The sequence below is a fragment of the Mustela putorius genome, unplaced genomic scaffold, assembly GCF_011764305.1.
Source record: "Mustela putorius furo isolate JIRA1106 unplaced genomic scaffold, ASM1176430v1.1 tig00003942_pilon_pilon_pilon, whole genome shotgun sequence".
Lineage (NCBI taxonomy): Eukaryota > Metazoa > Chordata > Mammalia > Carnivora > Mustelidae > Mustela > Mustela putorius.
The window spans coordinates 5,706,866-5,733,796 of record NW_025422087.1 but is presented as its reverse complement, the minus strand read 5'-3'; the positions used below and the strand labels follow the sequence as shown (position 1 = coordinate 5,733,796).

The 26,931-nt window shown below is 39.7% G+C and overlaps 1 protein-coding gene across 3 annotated transcripts in view; it reads right to left on the bottom strand.

Annotated features, from left to right (window-relative positions):
• LOC101679061 (WD repeat-containing protein on Y chromosome-like) overlaps positions 1-26,931 on the bottom strand; it is a 132,670-nt gene that overhangs the window by 82,991 nt on the left and 22,748 nt on the right. For all 3 annotated transcript variants that reach the window (XM_045069620.1, XM_045069621.1, XM_045069622.1), the window contains 4 exons: positions 15,301-15,366; positions 13,742-13,972; positions 12,884-12,966; positions 10,896-10,988 (listed from right to left, as the gene is read on the bottom strand). In XM_045069620.1, the coding sequence (XP_044925555.1) occupies positions 10,896-10,988; positions 12,884-12,966; positions 13,742-13,972; positions 15,301-15,366 (473 nt within the window). The remainder of the gene's footprint in view (positions 1-10,895; positions 10,989-12,883; positions 12,967-13,741; positions 13,973-15,300; positions 15,367-26,931) is intronic.

Below are 26,931 nucleotides of genomic sequence, written 5' to 3'. Positions count from 1 at the left end.
AAGTGTAGTCAAGGGATCTCCAAAGTCACATGCTCTGGTGTGTGCATATGCCAACCAGATTTCAAGGTGGAGACATTCAGTAGGTAGTGGGATGTAAGACTCTGCAGTTTGATAGGAAGCAGTCCAAAGATACAAATTTGAGCCATTAACATAGTGATGGTGTTTAAAGCCAAGAGACTAAAGATCCCCAAAGGGAAGGAGTGTATATAGAGGAAAGGAGCAAGAATGGAAGCTGGGGATGCTCCAAGTATAAGAGGTGAGGGAGAAGCGTAGGAACCAGTAAAGGAGACTAAAAAGAATTACCTGTAAAATAGAAGAAAAACCCAAAGTATGGTGTCCAGAAAGGCAAGTGAAGAAAATATATCAACGATCAGCTAGATCAAGTATAGCTGATGGGTTATGTCAGATGTGCTCAAAAGGATGAGTTGAGTTGACTAAAGGATTTTTAAAAAATATTTTATTTATTTATTTGACGGACAGAGATCACAAGTAGACAGAGAGGCAGGCAGAGAAAGATGAGGAAGCAGGCTCCCTGCTGAGCAGAGAGCCCAATGTAGGACTTGATCCCAGGACCCTAGGATCATGACCTGAGTTGAAGGCAGAGGCTTAATCCACTGAGCCACCCAGGTGCCCTAGATTGATTCTCTTAAGAAGTTCTGCTGCAGGGATGCCTGGGTGGCTCAGTGGGTTAAGCCTTTGCCTTCGGCTCAGGTCACGATCCCAGGGTCCTGGGATCAAGTCCTGCATCGGGCTCTCTGCTCAGCAGGGAGCCTGCTTCCTCATCTCTTTTTGCCTGCCTCTCTGCCTACTTGTGATCTCTGTCCGTCAAATAAATAAATTAAAAAATCTTAAAAAAAAAAAAAGAAGTTCTGCTGCCAAAAAATAGGATATGAGCTGGCGGTACCTGTGGGATATAGAGCAGGACATTGTTTGTTTGCTTACAATGGGAGAAATAGCATTTTTATTACTTAATGCGAAGGATCCAGTGGAGAATAAAAAGTTGGTAGAAAAAGGAGAGATTTGTAGGAGGGATATCTTGAGAAAGAGAATAACTCTGTTATTTGAATAAAGAGATTTGCTTTTGATGGAGCATGGAAAGTTTATTTGGTATAGCAAGTGAGAAGGCAGAGTACAGATGCTGGTAGGGGATGTGATGGGATGGAAGCTGGTGAAGTTTCTTTCCTATTTGCTTCAGTTTTCATAGTAAGGTAAGAAGCAAGGTCATTAGCTGAGATGAGGATAAGAGATGGGCTGAAGGTGATTTGAGGAGAGAGGAAAAAGAATGAAATTATAGACTTGGAACAAGGTTGGAGTACCCCTGGGATGTGTAGATGACTGCTTGGGATCTCAAGGGATCACTTGAGCTTCGTGGTCATGAATTTAAAGTGAGCTCCACTGGAGTGTGTTTTTCTTCACTATACTCATATCTAACTCCTTCACTTCCTTTCATCTTCATTCCCTACTCATCATTTGACTTCCTTAAGGACTGATGCATACAACAAGCTTAATCAATGTTTGTTATTTGCAACTGAGATCTTCAGTAGTTAAGGAAAGTACTTAGAGGAAAGCCTGACAGGCAAAGGCAGGATATCCGAGATTCCCAAGTAGGCTGAGAGATAAAGCAGGGGGCACTTTTGAGACCTTCTTCTCTGTCCCCCTCCCTTATCCTGGTTCTTCTTTATTATTGTGACAGATATGGTGTTGAAGAGCAGGTAAGGAGAGAATGCAAGACATCTTAATGATCATCTTCTTAAACTGAGCAAAACCAAATAACTATGTTAGTTCCTGAGTGGTGAAAGACTCCATCAACTACCCAGACTTGAAGTGACCTCTCTGCTCAGGTGCTCTCAGGCGTGCATCTCCAATCAATAACAAGCCCAGTTTACATGGTCTTCTGAAAAACTGGAGTTATTTTTCTTCTCCACCCCATCTGTTATTTCAGCTTTTGTTGGTTATCTTTAGCATTTGTCTTGTGGATAATAATAACTGCTACTATTTATTGAGTGCTTATTATACGCTAGTTACTAGTTCAAGTTCAAAGACTTTATACTTATTCATTCATTTAATCCTCAAAACAAACTCATTTTACAGATGATTATCTTGAGGCACCTGAATTTCTGCAATACTCTACCAGTCTCTCTGAACCCAGACTAATCCATCCCTCATTTATCTATTTCTCCTTAAATATTGATTTAAAATATGCATTGGAGGTGCCTGGGAGGTTCAGTTGGTTAAGAGTCTGACTCTTGATTTCAGCTCAGATCATGATCTCCGGGTCATGAAACTGAGCCCCACAATGAGATCTGAGCTCAGAGCAGAGTCCGCTTGTCCCTTTCCCTCTGCTCCTCTCCCCGCTTGCTCTCTCTCTCTCTCAAATAAATAAATAAATAAATAAAATCTTTAAAAATAGAATAAAATAAAATTGAAAGGAAATAAAAAGCATTGAAAGGATGCCAGCAAAATGGTGGAGAAGGAAGCCCTGGGCCTTCCTTCTCTCACAAGCACACTAATTCAGCAACAATCCACAGACAAATTTCCTTTGTGAGAAATCCAGAAAGTAACAGAAATCCTCCAGCACCACGGAAGAGTATGAAACGGTCTCCCTGAAGCTGGTAGGGAGGTTAAGACATCTTCTCACAAGAACCCCTGACTGGTACAGTGCCATATCATCAGGAAGAGCCCCTCTTGCTCCCAGCTTCATCCAGGGGAGGAAAGGGTTTGTTAGTGTGTCCAGTATCCCAACTTTTCAGCTCTCAGCTTCCCTCTAGGGAGTCAGAATCCTTGGCTGGACTGATTAAGGGGTATCTTACCCTATGATCTATAAAGGTTGGGAACGAAGTCTGCCTTGTCTAATGAGCAGACACCAACACAAAGAGCCCAGGGAAATAAATATTCAGGCAAAGCTAGTCCTAACCGAGGAATAAGATAAGTTCCCAGAAACCAATCCTAACAAAGTGGAATTCTATGATTCACCTGATAGAATTCAAAATAGCTGTCATTAAGGTGCTCACAAGTCAAGAGACCAATATGAGAATCTCAACAAAGAGACAAAAATATTAAAAGTACCAGATAGAAATCATGGAGCTGACGAGAACAAAACTAAACTGAAAAGTTTCCTAGAGGTGTTCAAAAACGGACTAGCTCAAGCAGGTGAAAAGATCAGCAAACTCAAAGATAGGTCATTGGAAATAATTCAGTCAGAGGAGCACAAATAAAAAAGAATGAAGAAAGCTGAAGGGACTTATGAGATACCATTAAGTAGACTAATACAAAAATTATAGGAGTTCCAGAAAGAGAAGTGAGAGAGAGAGAAAGGAAAAAAAGAAAGCTTATCTAAAAAAACAATGGCTAAAAATTTCTCAAATCTAGAGAAGGGAATGGACATCCAGATCCAGGAAATGGAAATTTGTTGGTTAAGGTAAATATGTAGACAAATACAGAATACTGAGTTACTATAATAGTGGTGGGTAAATCACTTTCAATTCTAATATAAAAGTAAAAGATAAGGGTGCCTGGGTGGCTCAGTCAGTTAAGTGTCTGCCTTTGGCTCAGGTCATGATCCCAGGAGCCTAGGCTTGAGATCCGCATCAGGCTCTCTGCTCACGGGGAAGCCTACTTCTCCCTCTGGCTGCCACTCCCCCTGCTTGTGCTCTCTCTCTGTCAAATAAATAAAATATTTTAAAAAGTAAAAGGCAAAATTATTAAAATAACTATAACTAAAATGTATTAAGTAAAACAAATTTGTAGCAATAACAAAGTTTGTGTGTAGGGCCATGTTAAAGTGTAGAGATTTAGTATGTGATTGAACTTAAGTTGTTATCTGCTAAAAAGCAATTGTTATGATTATAAGATATTTTATGTAAACCCTGAGGTGACCACACACAAAAATTACCTATGGAAGTAACACAAAAGAAAAACAAAAAAGAGTCAAAGCATATCAATACCAAAAAAGCAACAAAACACAAAGGAAGACAGCAAGAAGACAAGACAGGCAAAAGAGCTATTAAACTAACAGAAAACAATAAAACGGCAATAGTAAACCTTTTCTTATAATAATTATCTTAATGTAAGTGGATTAAACTCTTCCATCAATGAACAAAAAAATAATACCCAACTATATGCTGCCTGCTAGAAACTCACTCTAGATTTAATGACACACATAGACTTAAGTGAAGGACTAGAAAAAGATGTTTCATGCAAATGGTAAACAAACAAGAGTCGGGATAGACATATTATATATATATACATTAAAAAAAACAGGCAGTAAGTCAAAAACTGTCACAAAAGACAAAGAAAGACATTTTATAATGATAAAACAGTCAATCCACTAGGAAGATATCACAGTTATAAATACATAGGCACCTAGCCTTAAAGCATGTAAATGTACAAAACAAATATTGCTGGAACTGAAGGCAGAAATAGATAACAATACAATTATAGTAAAAAACGTCAATACTTCACTTTCAATAATGGACAGACTATTGAGACAGAAGATCAATAAAGACATATAGGACTTGAGTAATACTGTAGACCAAATGGACCTAACAGACCTATACAGAGCATCTGACACGAGAGCAGCAGAATACATATTCCCCTTAAAAGCACACACAGAGAAGAAAAAAAAAAAAAGCACACACAGACCTTTCTCCAGGATAGATCACATGTTATGTCCCAGAACAAGTCTTAACAACTTTAAAAGATTGAAATCATACAAAGTATATTTTCTGACCACAACAGAATGAAATTAGAAATCAAGAGGAGAAGGAAAATACTTCCCAAATATTTGGAAAATAAACAACATATTCTTGAATAACCATCTGGTCAAAAAACATCAAAAAAGAAAATAGAAAAAATGAAAATGAAAATACAACCTACCAAAACTTATGGGATGCAGTAAAAGTGGTAGTAAAAAGGACCTTCATAGTGACCAATCTACATTTAAAAAGAAGAAAAATCTCAAATCAACAACTTAATTTTAAACCTAAAGGAGCTAGAAAAAGAAGAACAAACTAAGCACAAAGTTAGCAGAAGGAAGGAAATAAGAAAGACTAGAACAGAAATAAAACAAAACAACACTAATAATTGGTTTTTCAAAAAAATTAACAAAATTTACAAATCTTTAGCTAGATTAACTAAAAAGAGGGAAAATACTCAAACATCAATAGAAATGAAAGAAGAGATATCACAATTGATAAAACAGAAATAAAAAGGATCATAAAAGACTTCGAAGAACAATCATACACCAAGAAACTGGATAACCTAGAAAAACAGACAAATTCCTACAAACATAAAAGCTACTAAGACTAAATCATGAAAGAATAGAACATGTGACAAGACGTACAATTAGTATGGAGATTGAACCAGTAATCAAAAAACTTCTACAAAGAAAATCTCAGGACCAGATGACTTCATTGGTGAATTCTACCAAACCTAAAATAATAATAATAATAATAATAATAATAATAATTTTAAAAGATTTAATACTAATCCTTCTTAAACATTTCTGAATAAAGGAAAGGGAAAGCACACTTCCAAACTCATTTTATAAGGCCAGAATTACCCGATATTACAGCCAGACACATACCACCAGAAAAGAAAACTATAGGGCAATATCTCTGAAGAATGTAAACACATAAATCCTCAACAAAATACTAGCAAACCAAATCCAACAACACATTAAAAGGATCATACACCATAACCAAGTGAGATTTATCCCTGTGATAGAATGATGATTTAACATATAAAAATCAACTAATGTAATACATTACACTAACAGAATATGGATTAAAAATTACATGATTGTCTCAATACATGCGGAAGAGGCATTTGACAAAATTCAACACCCTTTCATGCTAAAAACTCTGAACAAACTAGGAATGGAGAGAAAGTACTTCAATATAATAAAGGCCATTTATGAAGAACCTGCTGCTAACAACACATTCAATGCTGAAAAACTGAACAGTTTTCCTCTAAGATCAGGAACAAGGCAAGGATACCTGCTTTTGCCACTTCTACAAAACAATGTATTGGGAGACCTGGCAGAGCAATTAGGCAAGAAAAAGAAATAAAAGACATCTGAATCAGAGAAGAATTAAAATTGTTCCTGTTTGCAAACATAATGATCTTACATATAGTAAGCCCTACACACTCTACTAAAAACAAAAACAAAACAAAACAAAACAAAACCAAAAAACTACTAGAAAGAACAAACAGTAAATTAGCAGGATACAAAATCAGCATGAAAAATCAGTTGTGTTTCCATACACTAAAAATGAACTATCTGAAAAGGAAATTAGGAAAACAATGCAATAAAAAATAGACCAGAAAGAATAAAATACCGAGGAGTAAGACTAAGGTGGCGAAAGATTTATATATTGGAAATTATAATACATTGATGAAAGGAATTAAACAAGACACAAACAAATGCAAAGAAAGATATGTGTTCATGGGTTAGAAGACTTAATACCCAAAGCCATCTATAGATTCAAAGTAATCCCTATTAAAATCCCAATGTCATTTTTTAACAGAAGTAGAAAAAACAAATTGAAGCTTCATATGGAACCACAAGTTACCAAATAAATCTTGATAAAGAAGAACAAAGCTAGAGACATCATACCTCTTCATTTTAAATTATATTACAAAGCTATAATAATTGAAACATTATGGTACTGGCATGAAGACAGATGTACAGACCAATGGAACAGAATAGAGAGCCCAGAAATGAGTCCACACTTAAACAGTCAGCCGATCTTCAAAAAGGGTGCCAAGAATATACAATGGGGAAGGGGTAGTCTCTTCATCCAATGGTGTTGGGAAACCTGGATATCCACAAGCAAAAGAATTCAATTGAACTTCTATTTTACGTCATACACAAACCAACTCATAAGCCCTGAAACTATAAAATTCCTAGAAGAAAAGCTTCATGACATTGGTCTTGTTAGTGAGTTCATGGATACCAATAGCAAAGGAAATGAAGGTTTTATGCGAAGTGAAATAAGCCAGTCACAGAAAGACACTGCATGAGTCTACTTATATGAGGCATCTAAAGTAGTCAGATTCACAGAATCAAAGAGTGGAACAGTGGTTGCCAAGAGCTGGGGAGAGGAGAAAATGGGAAGTTACTAATCAATAGCCATAGAGTTCATTTAAGCAAGAGGAATAATTTAGAGATCTAGCTGTAGAACATTGTACCTAGAGTCCTACTGAACATTTAAAATTTTGTTAAGAGGTTAGATTTCATGTTAAGTGTTCTTACAACAATAAATAAAATAAATTTTAAAAAATGTGTAATCCAAACCTTCTAAAACTGTCATCCAAATGATCCCAAAGAGCATTTCTAAATTAGGCAAGCAATGTGGTCATTAAATAAAAAGTTAGAGACATGTTTGAGCTAATATATTTCTTGGGACCAAACTTATAATCTACCAAAATTCTGTTTTGTGACCTTCATGTGTATTTTATAGATCAGGTTGAATTATAAGAAATTGCCATTATTTGACTATGCTGGACCTAAAAAATGAAAATACATTGCTGGCTGTAGTATACAATATATGTTCTATTTCTTTTTCTAAGACTGAGTTAAAGTAGACTATTAAATATTTATTAAAATAAAATAAAATCAACATAGAGCTGAGGATGCGAGACAAAGTGCTTAGCAGGACCCAAGTGACTCTTCATTAGCAAACCTCTTGTCTTTCCTGATGTTCTTTTCTTCTCTCTTTCCTTAAAAGATGTTCTTCATTCCAAAGTATACTAGTTTCTCCAAAAACTTCAACATCTTCAACTCCTTCCTCTTCCCACCTGTACTCATACCGTTGTCATGGATTGGAATGCCTTTCTGTTTCTGGCCCACTACCTATTTGCTCTCCAGTTCAAAGGTCACTTCCCTGTGGAGCCTTGGCTCTCAGCTGCCCTTTCTCCTCCAGTCTAACCGGTGGGACCCTACTTTCACACCTCATGCACATCTCTATCCAGCACTTAACTCTCATTTTAGAAAGATTGGTTGGTTGGCTTGTCTACTTCCCCCACTGGGGTGCAAACATTATGAGAAAGGAGTGTTTTTTTAATCTACATTTCAGAGCTCATTTCATGGAGAAGTGGTGTTGAAGAGACAAACATGTTTTTTTAAACATAACAGCTGGAATTTCTAATTTGAGAAGTGAAGCTAATCTCTACTTGGTCTTTTACTGACATATTGTTTTAACAATAGAAAAACTTAAGAGTTTCTTCCAAGAAATTTTCTGAGGTAAGTTGATGTTATATCCTGAGCAAAGTGGAGCTTTTCCCTCCTCCTCATACTCCTTCTCCCTCTCCCTCCTCCTCCCCGAGCCCTACCCTCTCCTTTCTTCCTATTCTTCTTTCTTTCCTCCTCCTCCTCCTCCTCCTCCTCCTCCTCCCCCCCCCCCTCCTGCTGCTGCTGCTTTTGTCAGTTTATGTTTAAGGAGGGCAATGTCTTGCCCTTGGTTAGCAGGCAAATTAGCAGTAGATCAAGCCAGAATTTAAAAAATACTTATTTTTTCCATATTTGTTTAGTCAGAAAAAAGCTATTGAACATCTCCTATGATCCAAAGGTTCTATTAGGCAGATACATTTATCATTCATCAAAAATATTTCTCTTGCCTGTCTTTTTTACTTTTATATCTAACATTTTTAAAGCTGAAACATACCTCAGAGTGTGTCTACAGTAGTGTGAAAGCAACAAAACAGAAGTTGTATTGTATGTGAAATTGTATATTAAAGGTAATGATAGAGTGAGCTCCATACATGGCAATTAGTTTACAATGTGCGCCCACAAATGCACTCAGATACCATGATTAATGCTCCCTGGAGCATTCCGTCCCTGTAACTAGCTCTCATTGTACTTACCAGAAACCTACTCTCCCAGGATATTGTGATAAATACCATGTTGGTTCTAATATTGCTCTAAGCTGTTAGGTCTGGGTGTGAGGGAGTGGTGAGATGAAATAGAGATAAAATGCAAAGTTTATGTTCTGGTTGCTTAGCAAGAAATCAGTAAGGAATCAAGCCAGCAAATCTTAAGTGAGGTTTTCGGGTGACATAGGGTCATCTCCCTCAAATACAGGCCCAGACCCAGTCTGTGGGGACTATAATGGCTCACAAGTGCTGCTTCACATTGTTTTTGTGTTGGGTGTGTCTGGAAGCTAAACATCAGAAGATGAAAGGAAGAAAGAGAAAACTAGTCTCCACATCACAGGAGCAGAGATGTATCTGAAACCTCACCCCTACTCTCCTGGGATAGCCCTTCAACAGAGGAGGGGCGCTCAGAGAATGCCATCATCGACAGACAATCCCATTAGCTGATGGGACTGGTGAATGGCCAACCCAGAAGACACCTCAGCAAGGAACAGATAACATGATTAGAGAGCACTACCCACGTCCGAAAATATTCACTGTTACGGACTGCATGTTTGTGTCCCCCAGAATTCATTATGTGGATCCCTAACTCCCAAGGTGGTGGCATTTGGGGATGGGGCCTTTGGGAGGTAATTAGGGTAGATAAAGTTGTAAAGGGAGGATTCTCATGATAGGATTGGTGTTTTTGTAACAAGAGACACCAGACATTGCACATGCTCCCTCTCTCCATGTATAGTATCACTGGTAGGTCACCTGAGGACATAGTGAGAAGGTGGACATCTGTGAGCCAGAAAGAGAGACTTCGCCAGAAACAGAACAGGCCAGCACCTTGATCTTAGACTTCCCATCCTCTAGAACTGTAAGAGAATTAGTTCTGTTGTCGAAGCCACACAGTCTGTAATATTTTGTTATGGTGGCCCAAGCAGACCAACACATTCATATCCACCAGACAGTACTCCTCTTGGGCTAGGTGTCCTGTACGTTCAATTCCTGAATCCCTAGCCCTTCACACACACACACACACACACACACACACACACACACACCAACACACAGAGAAGAAAAAGGAAGAGCAGGGAAGGAAAGGCAAAATAAAACCGGAGCCTCCTTTTGTCAACTTACATGAGAGTTTTCTGTCTTGGTCATTCAACAAACATTTCTTGAGAGCCTGCTGTGAGCCTGCCAGTCAGTATGTAGGTGTCAGAGAACACACAGCAATGACTAAGGCACTGGTACTGCCTGAGAGTTACTCAGGACCTGCGCCCCGTGACATGCAGGACCATCAATGCCAAAGGTTGGGGAGACTCCTAGGAGATGTCAGCTTTTGGGTATGGAAGAGATTCAGGGGAATCCACGGAGGTTTGGCTCATGAAGAATGGTAGGATTTCAGCAGGAACCACTCATTCTTTGATACTGGGATAGCCCCTAAGAATCTTGTCTCATTCATGTCTGTGTCCCACATCCAACAATAAGGGTGCACAGTAGGTACTCAAGAAACAGGATGGATAGATGTTTGAGGAAGGGGGCAGCCCTGGGAATACTGTGGTGGTGACAATGCCTGGCCCAAGTTGAAGGCCTCGGTTTAGCTATGCTGGTGCTTGGGAGACCTGAAGGCTCAGAGGGGATGAAAGCTGAAAAGGCAGAGGGGAGTTTGGATGCTCTCTGAAGGTATGGATGTTTTTGGAGAGGGAACTAGCAACCATTAGAAAGCAGAGTAGCATGGTCAAAGTCGAATTACAGGAAAATTAATCCAGTCACATTTAAACAGATGAATTCATAATTATATGACTCTAAAAATCATTTCACCTCTCTGGGCTTCCCTTTCCTGACTACACGCAGGAAGGTCCCTCCTTCCTGGGTAGAACTGTGATGTGCGACACGGTGGAGACAGGCTGCATGGAAGCCCTGACATTTACTGATTGAACATGAATGGAACTGTCCAAGGAGAGAGAGGAGAGAAGGCCCCACTGGCCAGGGGAGAGTGCCTTGTGAGGCCTGCTTGGCCCTGGAGATGCTCTTACCAGTAATCCAGTTTCAAAGGAACAGCTTCCAGGCCACCAATCTGACAGTAAGGCTCCAGGTTGGAGAGTTCATACAGCTGGATTTCACGGTTTCTGTTCAAAGATCAAGTACCATTGGAGTAAATTAAATTCCCCACTTCACTTTTGTAGAACAGTTTTCCTATTTCATGGATTTCACAAAGCGGAGACACTGGGCCAGTGAAACACCTGCACTACTGAGCAACCTCTCTGGCTGAACCTGAGGTCTCTCTCCCCTATTCTTCCATTTGGGGACATCTCTTCTGCCTGGTTCTAAATCAGTCTGGCCTATTCTCCACCAGGAGGCTGGCACAGGTTCCAGAAATATGAGCTCTGGATGCCAGTAGTTGGGTCATCAGATCCCAGCTCACTATTTAGTCCCCTCATCTGTAAAATGGGGATCTTCTGTCTTTCAGGAGGGTTACAAGGATTGAAAGGACGCCTGAGAAAGTGATTAGTCCAGGACTTGGGACTTGCTAAGGGCCCACAGATGTGAGCTGTTGTTTATTGCAGATACTAAAGATGGTTAGATCTGCCAAGTGGAGGGCAGAGGTCTCTTTCTAGAAACGAAGGGGTTAACTCGGTGCTCCGCTAATTTCCCGTTTCCAGCCTGCACTCTTGACCCCTTCCCTCCTGTGTTAGCTTGTCCACCTTGCAGCTGATTGAGAGAAGGACAAGTCTGTGGGTATGAGAAACACAACTCACTGCTTTGACCTGTTGGCATAGAACAAATAGAGGTCACTCTCTAAATTCCAAAGTCTTGCTTTTCCCTCAGTGTGAAATGTCTTCTTTTCCCAACTCTTTTCACCTGCATGTAGCTCTAGTGGTTCCCTGCCTCCAGGTATCATAAGCCTTGCCTCATCTTCTGATTTGTCAGCTCAGACAGTCTCTAGTAGGCTCCTGAGCAATCACTGAACTGCTGTGTGCACAAAAGACACGATAATTACATTATTGGGCACGGCTTTTAAAACAAAACTGGGCTGAATGCACACACCCAGGCTTGTTGCTTTTCAGTAGTTAGTATTAATTATATTGATACATTTTAATATATTAAGAAATATATTTTAATTATTAGATTTAACATTAAATTCGATTATATTTAATAGCTTCTATTATCTGAGGTTGGAGTAACTGTTGGTTCATTAAAGTGGTTGAAGACTAGAGAACCAGGGGCCACTGGAGGAGACTAAATAGAAAAGAGAAACCCCTAAATTGGGAGGGGGAGTCAGGGGAAGCCCAGTAGGCAGGGCTGTGGGAATTCCCCTCAAGCTCTGCCCCTTCCCTTACCCATGCCCAGAGAGCCCTGTGTTTAGCAGCTTGACTCCTCAGTCTCCCAACCCCAGACTGCAGTTCACACCCCTGCCTCTGCACCATTCCCTTGTGTTGAATTTTTTGCTTTACCCTTGATTTGAAATTTTCCAAATTTCCTTCCCACCAAGCCACACGCCCTTCTCTGTGGCCCATTACGGAGGTTAACTAAGCAGCCCGGGATGGTGCCTGTTCATTTTCCTCCTGTTGTCATGATCAAAACCTTTAGGATCTTCAGCAGTGAGCATTATCTTTTTACAGTAGATTTTATTTTTTGAATGAGTCCAAAGCACTTTGGACTGAATTTTGGTAAATAATAAAATAGGCATATTATTTTCAATATAAAATAAAATGTGCTAAGAGGTCACAAGACTGATTCCCCCCCGCCCCCCTCATCTGGCCCATACTGTCACTCTGGAATTATTCCAGAAGACGGCCTCTTTCGGTGTTGGAGACAATGACATCACTGCAATGGGCCAAACAAGGCCTTAACTTTTGCAAAGTAGCTTTGACTGATATTATGAGTTCTAACATGTTTTAAAAAGGGCTTCATGACTTTTAAATACCACAGATGTGTCTGTGTCTGTGTAAACTCACACATGGCAATGAATTTCATAACACAACGATTGTTTACTCCCAGTTGAAGAGCTGCAGACACTCACCCAGTCCCTATGAGCAGCTTGTTGTACTGTGGCATGCTGATGACATCCGTCACCCACCTGGGCTTCCGACTTGTGGACTTGTCCTAATGTGTTGAAGAGTGGAAATAAACAAAAATATGTCTTTTAATGAAAAGACAGTTTGACAGTAGGCATGCTTAAAATTATAGGTTTTTAGAAAAAATGATGCTCTCCTTCAAGTATAAAGAACTTGCTACATAGACTTTTATTTCCTCTCTCTAGGGAGGGCTTATATTGGCACCCTGAGGGATGTAGGATAGCTGTAACTTCTAGTGTAGATGGTAAGTTTCTGGAGGGCTGAGATGGGCTTCTATATCTCCAGTACCCAGCAGAGAGCCTAGGCTATGTCAGGGGCTCAACTATTGTTGAATGATATAATAAAAAAAGAAATGATTTTAAAGACAGGCTCAGGTGAGGCATTTTTATTCCTATCCTAAGTCTACTTCCCAAATGTCTTCTGCCTTCTGAATTTCTGATTCTGTGATTCAATAAGAAGCCAAACCTTAGCATAGCTGCCTAAACTGAAATAATCATTAACAGGAAAAAAACAATAAAAAATTCTTTTCCATTTGTCATTCATTAAGACATATGATAAATTACATGATGGAGTCATGTGTAATTCATTACTCCATCTGATTTTAGAAGCAAAATGAAGCATTATCTTGTACTACATATAGAGATCACATTTTATTTGCATTCTATAGACTAGCAAAAGCCAACATGAATATATTACATTCAAGGACACAATTTCTGTAATCATGCCACTTGAAGAGCAGTTTAAAATAGCAAATAAAATCAAACTGGAGCACTCAGCATCCTTATCAAATGAAAATCACATACAAAAACTCTCTTTCTTCTTTTCAACTTCAGCTGCAGGGACCAGAAATAAATCGCTCCATCTTCTCTGATCATGATTAAGGTGTCGTCAGGCATAGAGAGAATGCGCAGCACGGGACCCCCATATGACAGCCCTTGCAGCGCAGCAGGCAGCTGGAAGGAAACCTCTTTCTGTCGGGCCAAAGCAGCCGCTTGCTCTGAATACTCTAGCTGCAGATACGTGCACAAGCCATCCTGGAGGATAAAGGAAAATTCATTAAAAATCTACTATGTTCCTTTGTTTCAAAATTTCTCTTTACCATCAAAGTAAGGGTAACTCCTTCCCTGGAAATGCCATAATTATTACTATTCACCAGCTCATCAGTATGCCAAAAATGTAAGGGTAATAACTGGGATGTGCCCGTTCAGCTGGGGTTGGAAGTCTGCTACCGACTTGGGCTCCCTTCCCCACTCCCAGGGTGTCTCTCTCTAAAGGAGATGGTGGTGGTGGTGGTGGTGGTGGTGATAGTGATGACAATGATGGTGATGATGATGATGATGATGATGATGATAGCGGTGGGGTTGTGATTGACAGTATACTACATTCCATGCAACATAGACCTTCCCTTCAATTCTCATGATAACTGTATGACATAGATACTATTGTTCTTCTCTTTTACATATCTGGAAACCCCAGCTTTGAAAGGTTAAATAGCTTGCCTAAGATCAAACAGCTAGTAAGTGGCTGGCCAGAGACTGAAGTCCTTATCAGTCTGACTGCACAGTTCCCACCCACCAGTATATGCCTCATTTAGAATCTCAGCAGTACATCTAGGGAAAAGAAGTCTGTGGTTGGAGGGAAGGGGTGGGGATACTGAAGGGTCTGGAACATTTCTTTTCTCTCCACTTCCCCAAAGCCCCACTTCATTAGAGCCTCCCCTTCTCTTCTCTAGCATCCTGACTTCCTATTCAAGTCAGATGATAATGTAAATGCTTCCATTTGATTTTGCTGGGGAATTGACCCAAGGTCTGAATAGAGGTATCTTACTGTTCACGTTGTCATTTTAGAAATTAATTCATCCTGGGACAGTAGAAGGGCACTGACAGACGCAATGGCAGAGAATGTTTAAAGCCATTGTCTCAGCTCATTATTATTCACAACTCAAATTGGGGATTATTAATAATGATGATGATATCTGTTGAGAATTTACTTTGTGACTGTCCCTGTTCTAAATACTTTACATGTGTTAACTGATCTGAATATCATCAGGTGTTTTTTGCTCATAGAATTTCTTGCTCCCTGGTGTTTCATGTTTGCTTTGGGGTAAGATGACAAGTGTATCCCTTACTTCTTAGTTTTAGGAAACCCTTCTTGGAACTTGCCTTAGCTACTGAAATCCCTAGTTAAACTATTCCAAGAATAATCTGACATTATAAAATTTGAAAACTGTGAACATGCATATCCCCTTGGTTCAGTTTCAAGTTGACAAAGCACTGAAGGACAGAGCATACTCCAGAAAGGAACAGCCACATTTTATGTGTTTTCCTGACTAATTTGATTCACAAAACATAACCCAGCTTACCCATTGAATTCTGCCCACTGATTCATAGTCTATTTTCATGAAAAGTTGTTGTATTTGTTCAATATTCTGGAAAGGAAAAAAATAAATCTATTTATAGACAGCATAGGGGGAAAACTCTTCACTAGGTTGTTGGGGGCAAAGATGAAGAAGGAGTGGAAATCTTAATTTTTCCAATTTACGAATCTCATATTACAATGCATAATAGTCAAAGGTCTCTGGAATGCCTGTTTTAAAACATTAATAGGACTGTGAGTTGGAGTTCAGTGTGCTGACACTACCACTCTTTCCTCATGAGAGAGTGGGGCTCCTAGAACATCTATTTTTGAAATGGAGTCCTAATCAGCATGAACTTTTTATCTCTCAGTCCACATGCTCCCAGAAGGTCCCACTCCACCCTGGTCAGTTCCAGCCAAGACTGGAGACCCCATGTTAGATAACAGCAAAACAAGTGATGGTTAGATGCACCCTTGGGTGCACCCTTAGCTGTATCCCAAAACAAGAGGACATGTGAATCATGAAAATCATTTTTTAGAGACCAGACCAAGCTGGTGGAGGAGTAGGAGACTTAAATATCATTGGGTCCCAGGAGTTCAGCTAGATAGTTATCAAACCATTCTGAACACCTACAAACTCAACAGGAGACTGAAGAGAAGAAAAGCAGCAATTCTAGGAATAGAAAATCGACCACTTTCAGGAAGGTAGGATGTGCGGAGAAGTGAACCCGAGGTGATATATGGGGAGAGAGACTGTAAGGGGAGGGCCTGGCTCCCGACAAGCAGTAAAGCAGTGAAGCACAAAATAGGAGGTTTTAGAAGTTGGCCCTGCTGAGGGACATCACTCCAGAGGCTAAGCAGGGGATGGAGCCCTCAGAGGAACAATGTGGTCCCAGGTCCCTCGGGCCACAGAAAGAATGGAGGAGACTGAGTGTGGCAGAGCTCCCAGGTATCAGGCAGGGAAGCTGGCTGCACAGACAGAGCTAAGGAGGGGCACTCAGCTCTGGATTAACTTAAACTGTAATCCAAGTCACAGTCGGACCATGGCTCTTCAAGCGGGGACCCCAGAAATGGCAGATCCGGGGAGACCCCCTCCTTCCTCCTCCAGGAGGAGCGGCCCAGGAGCGCGTGGCAGAATCTACTGAGTTTGGAGACTCCAAACCAGGCTGTGTGCCAGAGATAGAAATGCTCGGTCACAGGCCAGGTGAGTTCAGAGTGTGGCTGGAGACCAAGGAGACAGGAGGGATTAACTGCTTTTCTCTGAGGGTGCACTGAGGAGTGGGGCCCCAAGCTCTCAGCTCCTATGCGGCAGGAGATTGAAGGCTGCCATCTTTGTTCTCCACCTCCAAAGCTATACAGAAAGCATTCAGAGAACAAAAGCTACTGGAAGCGAACCCAAGCAGATTCGCTCTCTGAATCAGGTCATTTAACCTGGTCCCTGGCAAGGGTGGTGCAATTCTGCCTCCAGCAAAGACATTTGAGAATCACAGCAACAGGCCCCTCCCCCAGAAGATCAACAAGAACATCCAGCCAAGTCCAAGTTCACTGATCAAAGAGAACTGTAAAACTTCACAGTTACAGGAATTCATGGCTTTCCCCCCATGATTCTTTAGTCTTTCAAAGTTAAATTTTTTTTAATTTTATTTTTTTCTTATTCTATTTTTTTAGTTTTTCCTCTTTCCTATTTTAATATTTTTTAGCGATTTTATCTTATCAATACCTTTTTAAAAAAATATTTTGTTTATTTATTTGACAGAGAGAGAGATCACAAGTAGGCAGAGAGGCAGGCAGAGAAAGAGGGGAAGCAGGCTCCCCGCTGAGCAGAGAGCCCTATTTGGTGCTCAATCCCAGGACCCTGAGATCATGACCTGAGTTGAAGGCAAAGGCTTAACCCACTGAGCCACCCAAGCACCCCTTATCAATACCTTTTTAAAAAATCTTTTAAAATTTTCATTGGTATATTCACATTCTATCCCTTCATTGTATTTGACACTTCTTTTTTTTTTTTGTATACATATAGGTTTTTCTTTCTTTAAAATTTTGGGATATAATTTCTTCTAATAGATAAAATATACCCCAAATCTAGTGATTGACTTTGTTCTTATATCCAGCCTGATCACATTCTTTTCTCTTTTTTTTTCTTCTTTCAACCAACTTCTTATATTATCAATTCCTTTTTTAGTTTACATCTTTACAGTCATATCCCATCCCTTCATCATGTTTACCCTTATTTTTGTATGTATACGTAAGTTTTTCTTTCTTTAAAATTTTGGGAGGCAGTGTCCTCTAACAGACCAAAATACACCCAAAACCAAGTGTGTGGCTCTGTTCTATTCACTAGTATAATATATATATATATATATTTTTTTCTTTCTTTCTTTTTTCTCTTTTCTTCTCCCCCAGTTCTGGGTCTCTTCTGATTTGTTTAGTGTATATTTTTCTGGGGTCATTGCTATCCTTCTACTATTTTGTTCTCTCATTCATCTATTCTTATCTGGATAAAATGACAAGGCAGAAAAACTCACATCAAAAAAAAAAAAAAAAAAAAAAGAACAAGAGGCAGTACCAATGGCTAGGGATCTAACCAGTATGGACATTAGTAATATGTCAGAACTAGAGTTCAGAATGATGATTATCAAGGTGCTAGTTGGGCTCAAATAAAACATGAGAGATACTAGAGACTCTCTTTTTGGAGAAATAAAAACCTTTTCTGGAGAAATAAAAGATCTAAAATATAACAAAGTTGAAGTCAAAAAGTTATTAATGAGGTGCAATAAAAAATGAAGGCTCTTACTGCTAGGATAAATGAGGCAGAAGAAACTTAGTGATATAGAAGACTAAATGATGGAGAATAAAGAAGCTGAGAAAAAGAGAGACAAACAACTAGTGGACCACAGGGGAGAATTTGAGAGATAAGTGATACCATAAAATGAAACAATATTAGAATAATTGGGATCCCAGAAGAAGAGGAAAGAGAGAGAGGGGCAGAAGGTATACTGGAGCAAATTATAGAAGAGAACTTCCCTAATTTGGTAAAGGGAACAGGCATTAAAATCCAGGAGGCACAGAGAAGTCACCTCAGAATCAAGAAAAATAGGTCCACACCCCATCATCTAATAGTAAAACTTACAAGTCTCAATGACAAAAAGAAAATCCTGAAAGCAGCTCATGACAAGAGGTCTGTAACATACAGTGGTAAAAATATTAGGTTGCCAGCAGACCTATCCACAGAGACCTGGCAGGCCAGAAAGGACTGGCATGATATATTCAGAGAACTGACCAAGAAAAATATGCAGCCAACAATACTATATCCAGCTAGGCTGTCATTGAAAATAGGAGAGATAAAAAGCTTCCAGGACAAACAAAAACTAAAAGAATTTGCAGACACCATACCAGCTCTACAGGAAATATTGAAAGGGTTCCTCTAAGCAAAGGGAGAGCCTAAAATTAACACAAACCAGAAAGACACAGAGACAATATACAGTAACTGTCACCTTACAGGCAACACAATAGCACTGAATTCATATCTTTCTGTAGTTACCCTGAGTGTAAAAGGGCTAAATGCTCCTATCAATAAACACAGGGTGTCAGAATGGATAAAAAAACCAAGACCCATCAATATGCTGTCTGCAAGAAACTCATTTTAGACCCAAAGACACCTCTGGACTTAAAGTGAGGGGGAGGAAAACAATTTACCATGTTAATGGACATCAAAAGAAAGCTGGAGTGGCAATACTTATGCCAGATAAATTAGATTTTAAGCCAAAGACTGTAATAAGAGATGAGGAAGAACACTATATCATACTTAAAAGGTCTGTTCAACAAGAAGATCTAAGAATTTTAAATATTTATGCCCTTAACATGGGAGCAGCCAATTATATAAACCAATTAATAACAAAATCAAAGAAATACATTGACAATAATACAATAATAGTAGGAGATTTTAACAGCCCCCTCACTGAAATGGACAGATCATCTAAGTAAAAGATCATCAAGGAAATAAAGGTTTTAAATGACACACTGGACCAGATGGACATCACAGATATATTTAGAACATTCCATCCCAAGGCAACAAAATACACATTCTAGTGCACATGGAACATTCTACAGAATAGATCACATCCTGGGTCAAAAACCAGGTCTCAACCAGTACCAAAAGATTGGAATCATTCCCTGCATATTTTCAGACCACAATACTTTGAAACTAGAACTCAACCACAAGCGGAAAATTGGAAAGAACTCAAATACATGGAGGCTAAAGAACATCCTACTAAAGAATGAATGAGTCAAACAGGAAATTAAAGAAGAATTTTAAAAATTCATAGAAATGAAAACACAAGTGTTCAAAATCTTTGGACACAGCAAAGGCAGTCCCAAGAGGAAAGTATATAGCAATACAAGCCTTTCTGAGGAAACAAGGTCTCAAGTACACAACCTAAACCTACAAGTACATAACCTAAACCTAAACACAACCTAAACCTCCTAAAGCAGCTGGGGAAAGAACAGCAAAGAAAGCCTAAGCCCAGCTGGAGAAGAGAAATAATAAAGATCAGAGTAGAAATCAATGAAATAGAACTCAAAAGAACAGTAGAACAAATCAATGAAACTAGGAGCTGATTCCTGAATTAATAAGATTGATAAACTCCTGGCCAGACTTATCAAAAAGAAAAGAGAAAGGACCCAACTTAATAAAATCATGAATGAAAGAGGAGAGATCACAACCAACACCAAAGAAATAGAACAACTATAAGAACATATGAGCAAATATACACCAGCAAATTTGACAATCTGGAAGAAAAGGATACATTTCTAGAGACATATAAACTATCAAAACTGAACCAGGAAGAAATAGAAAACCTGAAAAGACCCATAAACCATAAGGAGATTGAAGCAGTCATCAAAAATCTCCCAAAAAATAAGAGCTCAGGGCCAGACAGCTTCCCAGGGGAATTCTACCAAACATCTAGAGAAGAATCAATACTTATCTCCTGAAACTGTTCCAAAAAATAGAAATGGAAGGAAAACTTCCAAACTCATGAGGCCAGCATTACCTTGATCCCAAAACCAGACAAAGACCCCATCAAAAAAGAGAAATATAGATCAATATCCTCGATGTACACGGATGCAAAAATTCTCACCAAAATACTAGCCAGTAGGATACAACAGTACATAAAAAGGATTATTCACCACGACTAAGTGAAATTTATTCCTGGGCTGCAAGGTTGTTTCAACATCCACAAATCAATCAATGTGATACAATACATTAATAAAATAACAAGAACCATATGATACTCTCAATGGATGCTGAAAAAGCATTTGACAAAGTACAGCATCCTTCCTTGATCAAAACTCTTCACAGTATAGGGATAGAGGGTACATATCTCAATATCATTGAAGTCATCTATAAAAAAAACCACAGCAAATATCATTCTCAATGGGGAAAAACTGAGAGCTTTTCCCCTAAGGTCAGGAACATGGCAGGGCTGTCCATTCACACCACTGCTATTCAAGATAGTACTAGAAGTCCTATGCCTCAGCAATCACACAACAAAAAGAAATTAAGGGCATCTGAATCAGCAAAGAAGAAGACAAATTCTCACTCTTTGCAGATAATATGATACTTTATGTGAAAAACCCAAAAGACTCCACTCCTAAACTTCACAAAGGAATTCAGTAAAGTGTCAAGTTATAAAATCAATCCACAGAAATCAGTTGCATTGCTATACACCAACAGCAAGACAGAAGACAGAGAAATTAAGGAGCTTATCCCATTTATAATTGCACCCAAAACCATAAGATACCTACGAATAAACCTAACCAAAGAGGCAAAGAATCTGTACTCAGAAAACCATACAGTACTCATGAAAGAAATGGAGGAAGACACAAAGAAATGGAAAACCAGTCCATGCTCATGGATTGAAAGAAAAAAACGTTGTGAAAATGTCTATGCTACCCAAAGCAGTCTACACACTTAATGCAATCCCTATCAAAATACTGTCAATTCCTTTTTAAAGAAATGGAACAAACAATCCTAAAATTTATATGGAACCTGAAAAGACCCTGAATAGCCAGAGGAATGCTGAAAAAGAAAACCAAAGTTGGTGGAATCATAATTCCAGACTTCAAGCTCTATTACAAAGCTGTAATCATCAAGACCAGTATGGCAGTGGCACAAAAATAGACACATAGATCAATGGAACAGAATAGAGAGCCCAGAAATAGACCCCCAACTCTATGGTCAACTAATCTTCAACAAAGCAGGAAAGAATGTCTAATGGAAAAAAGAGTCTCTTCAACAAATGTTGGGAAAATTGGACAGCCACCTGCATAAGAACGAAATTGCACCATTTCATTATACCACACACAAAAATAGACTCAAAATGGATGAAAGACCTCAATATGAGATAGGAATCCATCAAAATCCTTAAGGAGAACACAGGAAGCAATCTCTTCAACCTCAGCTGCAGCAACTTCTTCCTAGAAACATCACCAAAGGCAAGGGGAGCAAGGGCAAAAATGAACTATTGGGACTTCATTGAGATCAAAAGCTTTTGCACAACAAGGGAAACAATCAACAAAACCAAAAGACAACTGACAGAATGGGAGAAGATATTTGCAAATGACATATCAGATAAAGGGTTAGTATCCAAAAATCTATAAAGAACTTAATCAAACTCAACACCTAAAGAACAAATAATCCAATCAAGAAATGGGCAGAAGACATGAACAGTCATTTCTGCAAAGAAGACATCCAAATGGCCAAAAGACACGTGAAAAATTGCTCAACATCACTCACCATCAGGGAAATTCAAATCAAAACCACAGTGAGATACCACCGAACACCAGTCAGAATGGGTAAAATTAACAAGTCAGGAAACAACACACGTTGGCATAGATGTGGAGAAAGGGGAACCCTCCTACATTGTTGGTGGGAATGCAAGCTGGTGTAGCCATTCAGGAAAACAGTATGGAGGTTCCTCAAAAAGTTGAAAATAGAGCTACCCTACGACACAGCTATTGCACTACTGAGTATTTACTCTAAATATACAAATGTAGTGATCCAAAGAGGCACATCCACCCGAATGTTTACAGCAGCAATGTGCACAATAGCCGAACTATGGAAAGAACCTAGATGTCCATCAACAGATGAATGGATAAAGAAGATGTGGTACACACACACACACACACACACACAGTGGGATACTATGCAGCCATCAAAAAACCCCCCAAACCCTGCCATTTGCAATGATATGGATGGAACTAGAGGATATTATGCTAAGCAAAATAAGTCAATCAGAGAAACACAATTATCATATGATCTCTTTGATATGAGGAATATGAGAGGCAGGGTGGGGGATTGTGGTGGGTAGGGAGAGAAAAAATGAAACAAGATGGGACTGGGGAGGGAAACAAACCATAAGAGACTCTTAATCTCAGGAAACAAACTGAGGGTTGCTGATAGGTGGCTGGATTAGGGACATTGGGAAGGGTATGTACTATGGTGAGTGCTATGAATTGTGTAAGACTGATGATTCATAGACCTGTACCCCTGAAGCAAATAATAAATTATGTGTTAATAAGAATAAAAAAAAATATGGAGGGGTGAACCAAAAAAAAAAAAGGAAAAAAAGCTCCTATGAACACCTCAAAAAATTATTTTTGAGTATTAGAAAGATTATTCTATGAACAGCAGAGTAGATCTCTTCTGTATGGGTATAGTAAGCAGACTACATAATGGACCCACACATGATCCCTACCTTTTGGTATTCATGGTCTATGTAATCCTCTCCCCTTGAGTAGCTTACTTGTAGCCAATAGAACACCTAATGTAGAGGGTAATGCCTTTTCCATGATTAGATTACATGAGATCCTAACTTTGGTCTTACTAACAGGCTCTCTTCTCAAAGAACCTAGCTAAACCATGATTTGATTTGATAAGACCAGCTGCTCTGTTATGAGCTGCCATCTAGAAAGGCCCCCATGGCAAGGAACTGAGGGCAACCTCTGGTCAACAGCCAGCAAGGAACTGATTCCTGGCAATAATCATATGTGCTTGGAAGTGGATCCTTCCCCCATCAAGGTTTCAGATGAGACCCAAGCCATAGTTACCATCTTGTTGCAGTCTCATGAGAGACCCTGAAGAAAAGAACCTAGCTAAGCCATGATTTGATTCCTAACTCATAAAACTGTGAGATAATAAATATGTATCTGTTTTAAGTTACTAAGTTTGTTGTAATTTGCTATGGCAGCTCAAAAGAATAGAAATTGAGCTAATGGGTAGAATGTCAAGAAAGACCAATTTCAGCTCATCAAGGGGGGGATGGTTTCCAAGATCAGAGCTCTCTAACCTTGAAATGGACTGCCTTGTAAGGCACTGTTTTTGTTAGCTGCGTGTATTCAAGTGTATGATGACTCAGGGCTTAGCAAAGAAGAGAATGTGAGCATTGAAGGGGAGATATACTAAGTGACCTCAAAGGTCCTTTGAAACCCCAAGATTCTGTAATTTCAGAATGTATATGGATGGTACCTTCAACAGAAATAGTAAGGTTATATGTCTCTTTGGGAGAGTAAGATGCTGGCTTTTCTCTTATAAGTCCCACGGGTGTTTGCTATTGTGTAGTAATGGCAGTAAAAGGGAGAAAATAAGATGATGCCTGGTGTTCAAGACATCAAGGCGTTGACCCTTGGTGAATCAACACTCAGTGCCAGTGGAGGGGTTGTGAGGAAAGGCCCTGGCTGTGGACCTCAGCTCAGCCCCACTTCCCTCTAAGTCAGGCTCAGATGGAGACACATCATACTCCTCTGAGGATGACAGTGCAGACTTTACCATGGCAACTAGACAATACCATGCACATAATATACAACAAATGTTTTTGAAATGAATGCCCAAACAAACCAAAATACCCAGAGGGATAACTTCAAGAACAACATAGGGCCACAGAAAGAATGGGAAACAGAAAAGCTCAGAATGAAAGCAATCACTGCCTGGGCTCAAGATGCACACAGACCACCTTGTCTCCAGAAGGCAGTGTGTGGGAGAGCTGTGGGCATGCCTGGGCATCCTGGAACTCCAAACAAGGTACATCAGGTAAGGGTCATGCAGTGTCACAAGCCATGGCAGGAGTTGGCCTTCAGGCAGGGCATGGGACACCAGATGGTCTCACTTTGGTGGTGGAGGACCCATGTCTATGAATAATTAGGCTCTGCCAAGGTACTGCTTTCTCAGCATGATTATGTGGGATTCTAAGGAACACTGGACTGCTTCCTCCACACATGGATTCACTCACAGAAGAAGCACAGGTTGAACACCAATGGTATGCCAAGTCCTGAGCCAGAAGCTAAGGCCTCAGAACTGAAAGGTGTGTTACTTGCCCTCACAGCATTCACTATATAGTGGGTCACAAACAAGCAAACAGTGTAAGACAAAATGATTAGTTCTGTGCTACAGGTAGTTATAGATGACTATCAGGTTAAAAGAAGAAGCATCTACTAATTTCTAGGGAAGTTAGGATATACCCCTTCAAGTCCACAATGGCTGAACTTCCTTAACATCATTCATTCAACATTTATTGGGCACCTGCATGTGCCACACATGGTGCTAGATTCTTGGAATATTCTGAAAAAATCAGAATTCAGAGAGTCATTACTTAAGCAAGAGAGGGGAGGAGAGCATTTTAGGCAAAGTATAGTAAAGGTATAGAAATAAGAAAATAGGTCATTATTCTCTCTGCTCCCCCCCAACACTGAAGGCTTAGTGGACTTGGAGACTAAGACCCTTCTTCCTGTAGATGCTACCTCTGTCCAAAATGCTCACCCTATACACTATGCTCTTCCTAAATGTTATTCTTTCGTGCCCTCCCTTCTCTTTTGGCATTAACTTTTGATTAAGTTAACATTTCCTAGAAAGAGCAAAGGAGATACTTCCTGGTTTTTAGCCAGTATTAGAATATGAAACCCTAGAATAGTGGAGAAGACCTGGGGCTTTGGTTGTTCCTCTTAGCCATTCTTCCTTACTAAAGAACACACAACTCTTTTTTTTTTTTAAATCTATCTATCTATCTATCTATCTATCTATCTATTTATTTTCAGCATAACAGTATTCATCATTTTTGCACCACACCCAGGGCTCCATGAAACTTTTAACTGGATACATGCCTCCTCAGAAAAAAAGACCATATTCACCTGCCAACTTTCACAGCTAGATATGACATATGATTAATTTCCGACTAAAGAAGTTAAAAATGTCACAGGGAGCTCCTGGGAATTGTCCTTAAAGGAAACGAGTAGATCTCTCTTTGCCTTTTCTCCCTCCCTGCTGCCTAGAATGAGCACATGTTGGCTAGAGTCCAAGCCGTCATCTTGAGCCAAGAAGAGGAGTCCACGTGCTGAAGGTGGGAAAGCAGCAAAGCAGGACAAGTCTGTCCTGATGATTTCATAAAGCCCTTTTGACCACCTGACTTTTTAAATGAGAGAAAATATTTATCTTGCTTCAGTCTTGGTGGTTTAGCGTTTTCTGTCACTCTGTGGGTGAACCTAATGCTAACTGACATATTGAGCATTAGTTGTAGACCACCAGAGTTTGAATCCTGGATGCTTTCCTTAGTAGCTGAGGGACTTCAGGCAAGTTATTCAGATTCTCTAAACCTCTGTCTTTTCAGTTACAAAATAAGAATAACAGTGCCTTCTGGATGAAGTTATTCTGATATTCTGGAGACTAATGAAATATGAAAAGACCCTAAGACAGTGTGGTCACATAGTCAAAAATCAATTAATTGTTTGCGGGCGCCTGGCTGGCTCCGTGGGTTAAGCCGCTGCCTTCGGCTCAGGTCATGATCTCGGGGTCCTGGGATCGAGTCCCGCATTGGGCTCTCTGCTCAGCGGGGAGCCTGCTTCCCTCTCTCTCTCTGCCTGCCTCTCCATCTACTTGTGATTTCTCTCTGTCAAATAAATAAATAAAATCTTTTAAAAAAATCAATTAATTGTTTGATAAAGAAAGAAAGACATGGCTTCATGGCTCCTTGGTGATATACTGCATAAAATTAAGCTTAGTACAAATGGTTCCAAATAATCTGATCCTTGTTGCACATTCCTTTGCACACATTCCCCTAGATGTATGCAACAGGCATCATGCATCATGCTGGCTCTTGTCTTTGAGCCTCCGGGAATGCTGTTCCTTCTTGCAGGCCTTGCCCATCTTTCCTTCATTCATGCAGAGATTCCCTTCATCCCTTAAAACTCAGCCCAAGGGGCGCCTGGGTGGCTCAGTGGGTTAAGCCGCTGCCTTCGGCTCAGGTCATGATCTCAGGGTCCTGGGATCGAGTCCCGCATCGGGCTCTCTGCTCAGCAGGGAGCCTGCTTCCTCCTCTCTCTCTCTCTGCCTGCCTCTCTGCCTACTTGTGACCTATCTCTGTCAAATAAATAAATAAAATCTTAAAAAAAAAAAAAAAAACTCAGCCCAAGATTTAACTCCTTCAGGCCTGACTTCCTGGTCTGGTTGACATGCCCTCATCACAACCATGCTTAATTCTAGAGTGGCTCTAGGCTGTATCTTTTTATTTATTTATTTATTTTAAAGATTTTATTTATTTATTTGTCAGAGAGCGAGCGCAGGCAGACAGAGTGGAAGGCAGAGTCAGAG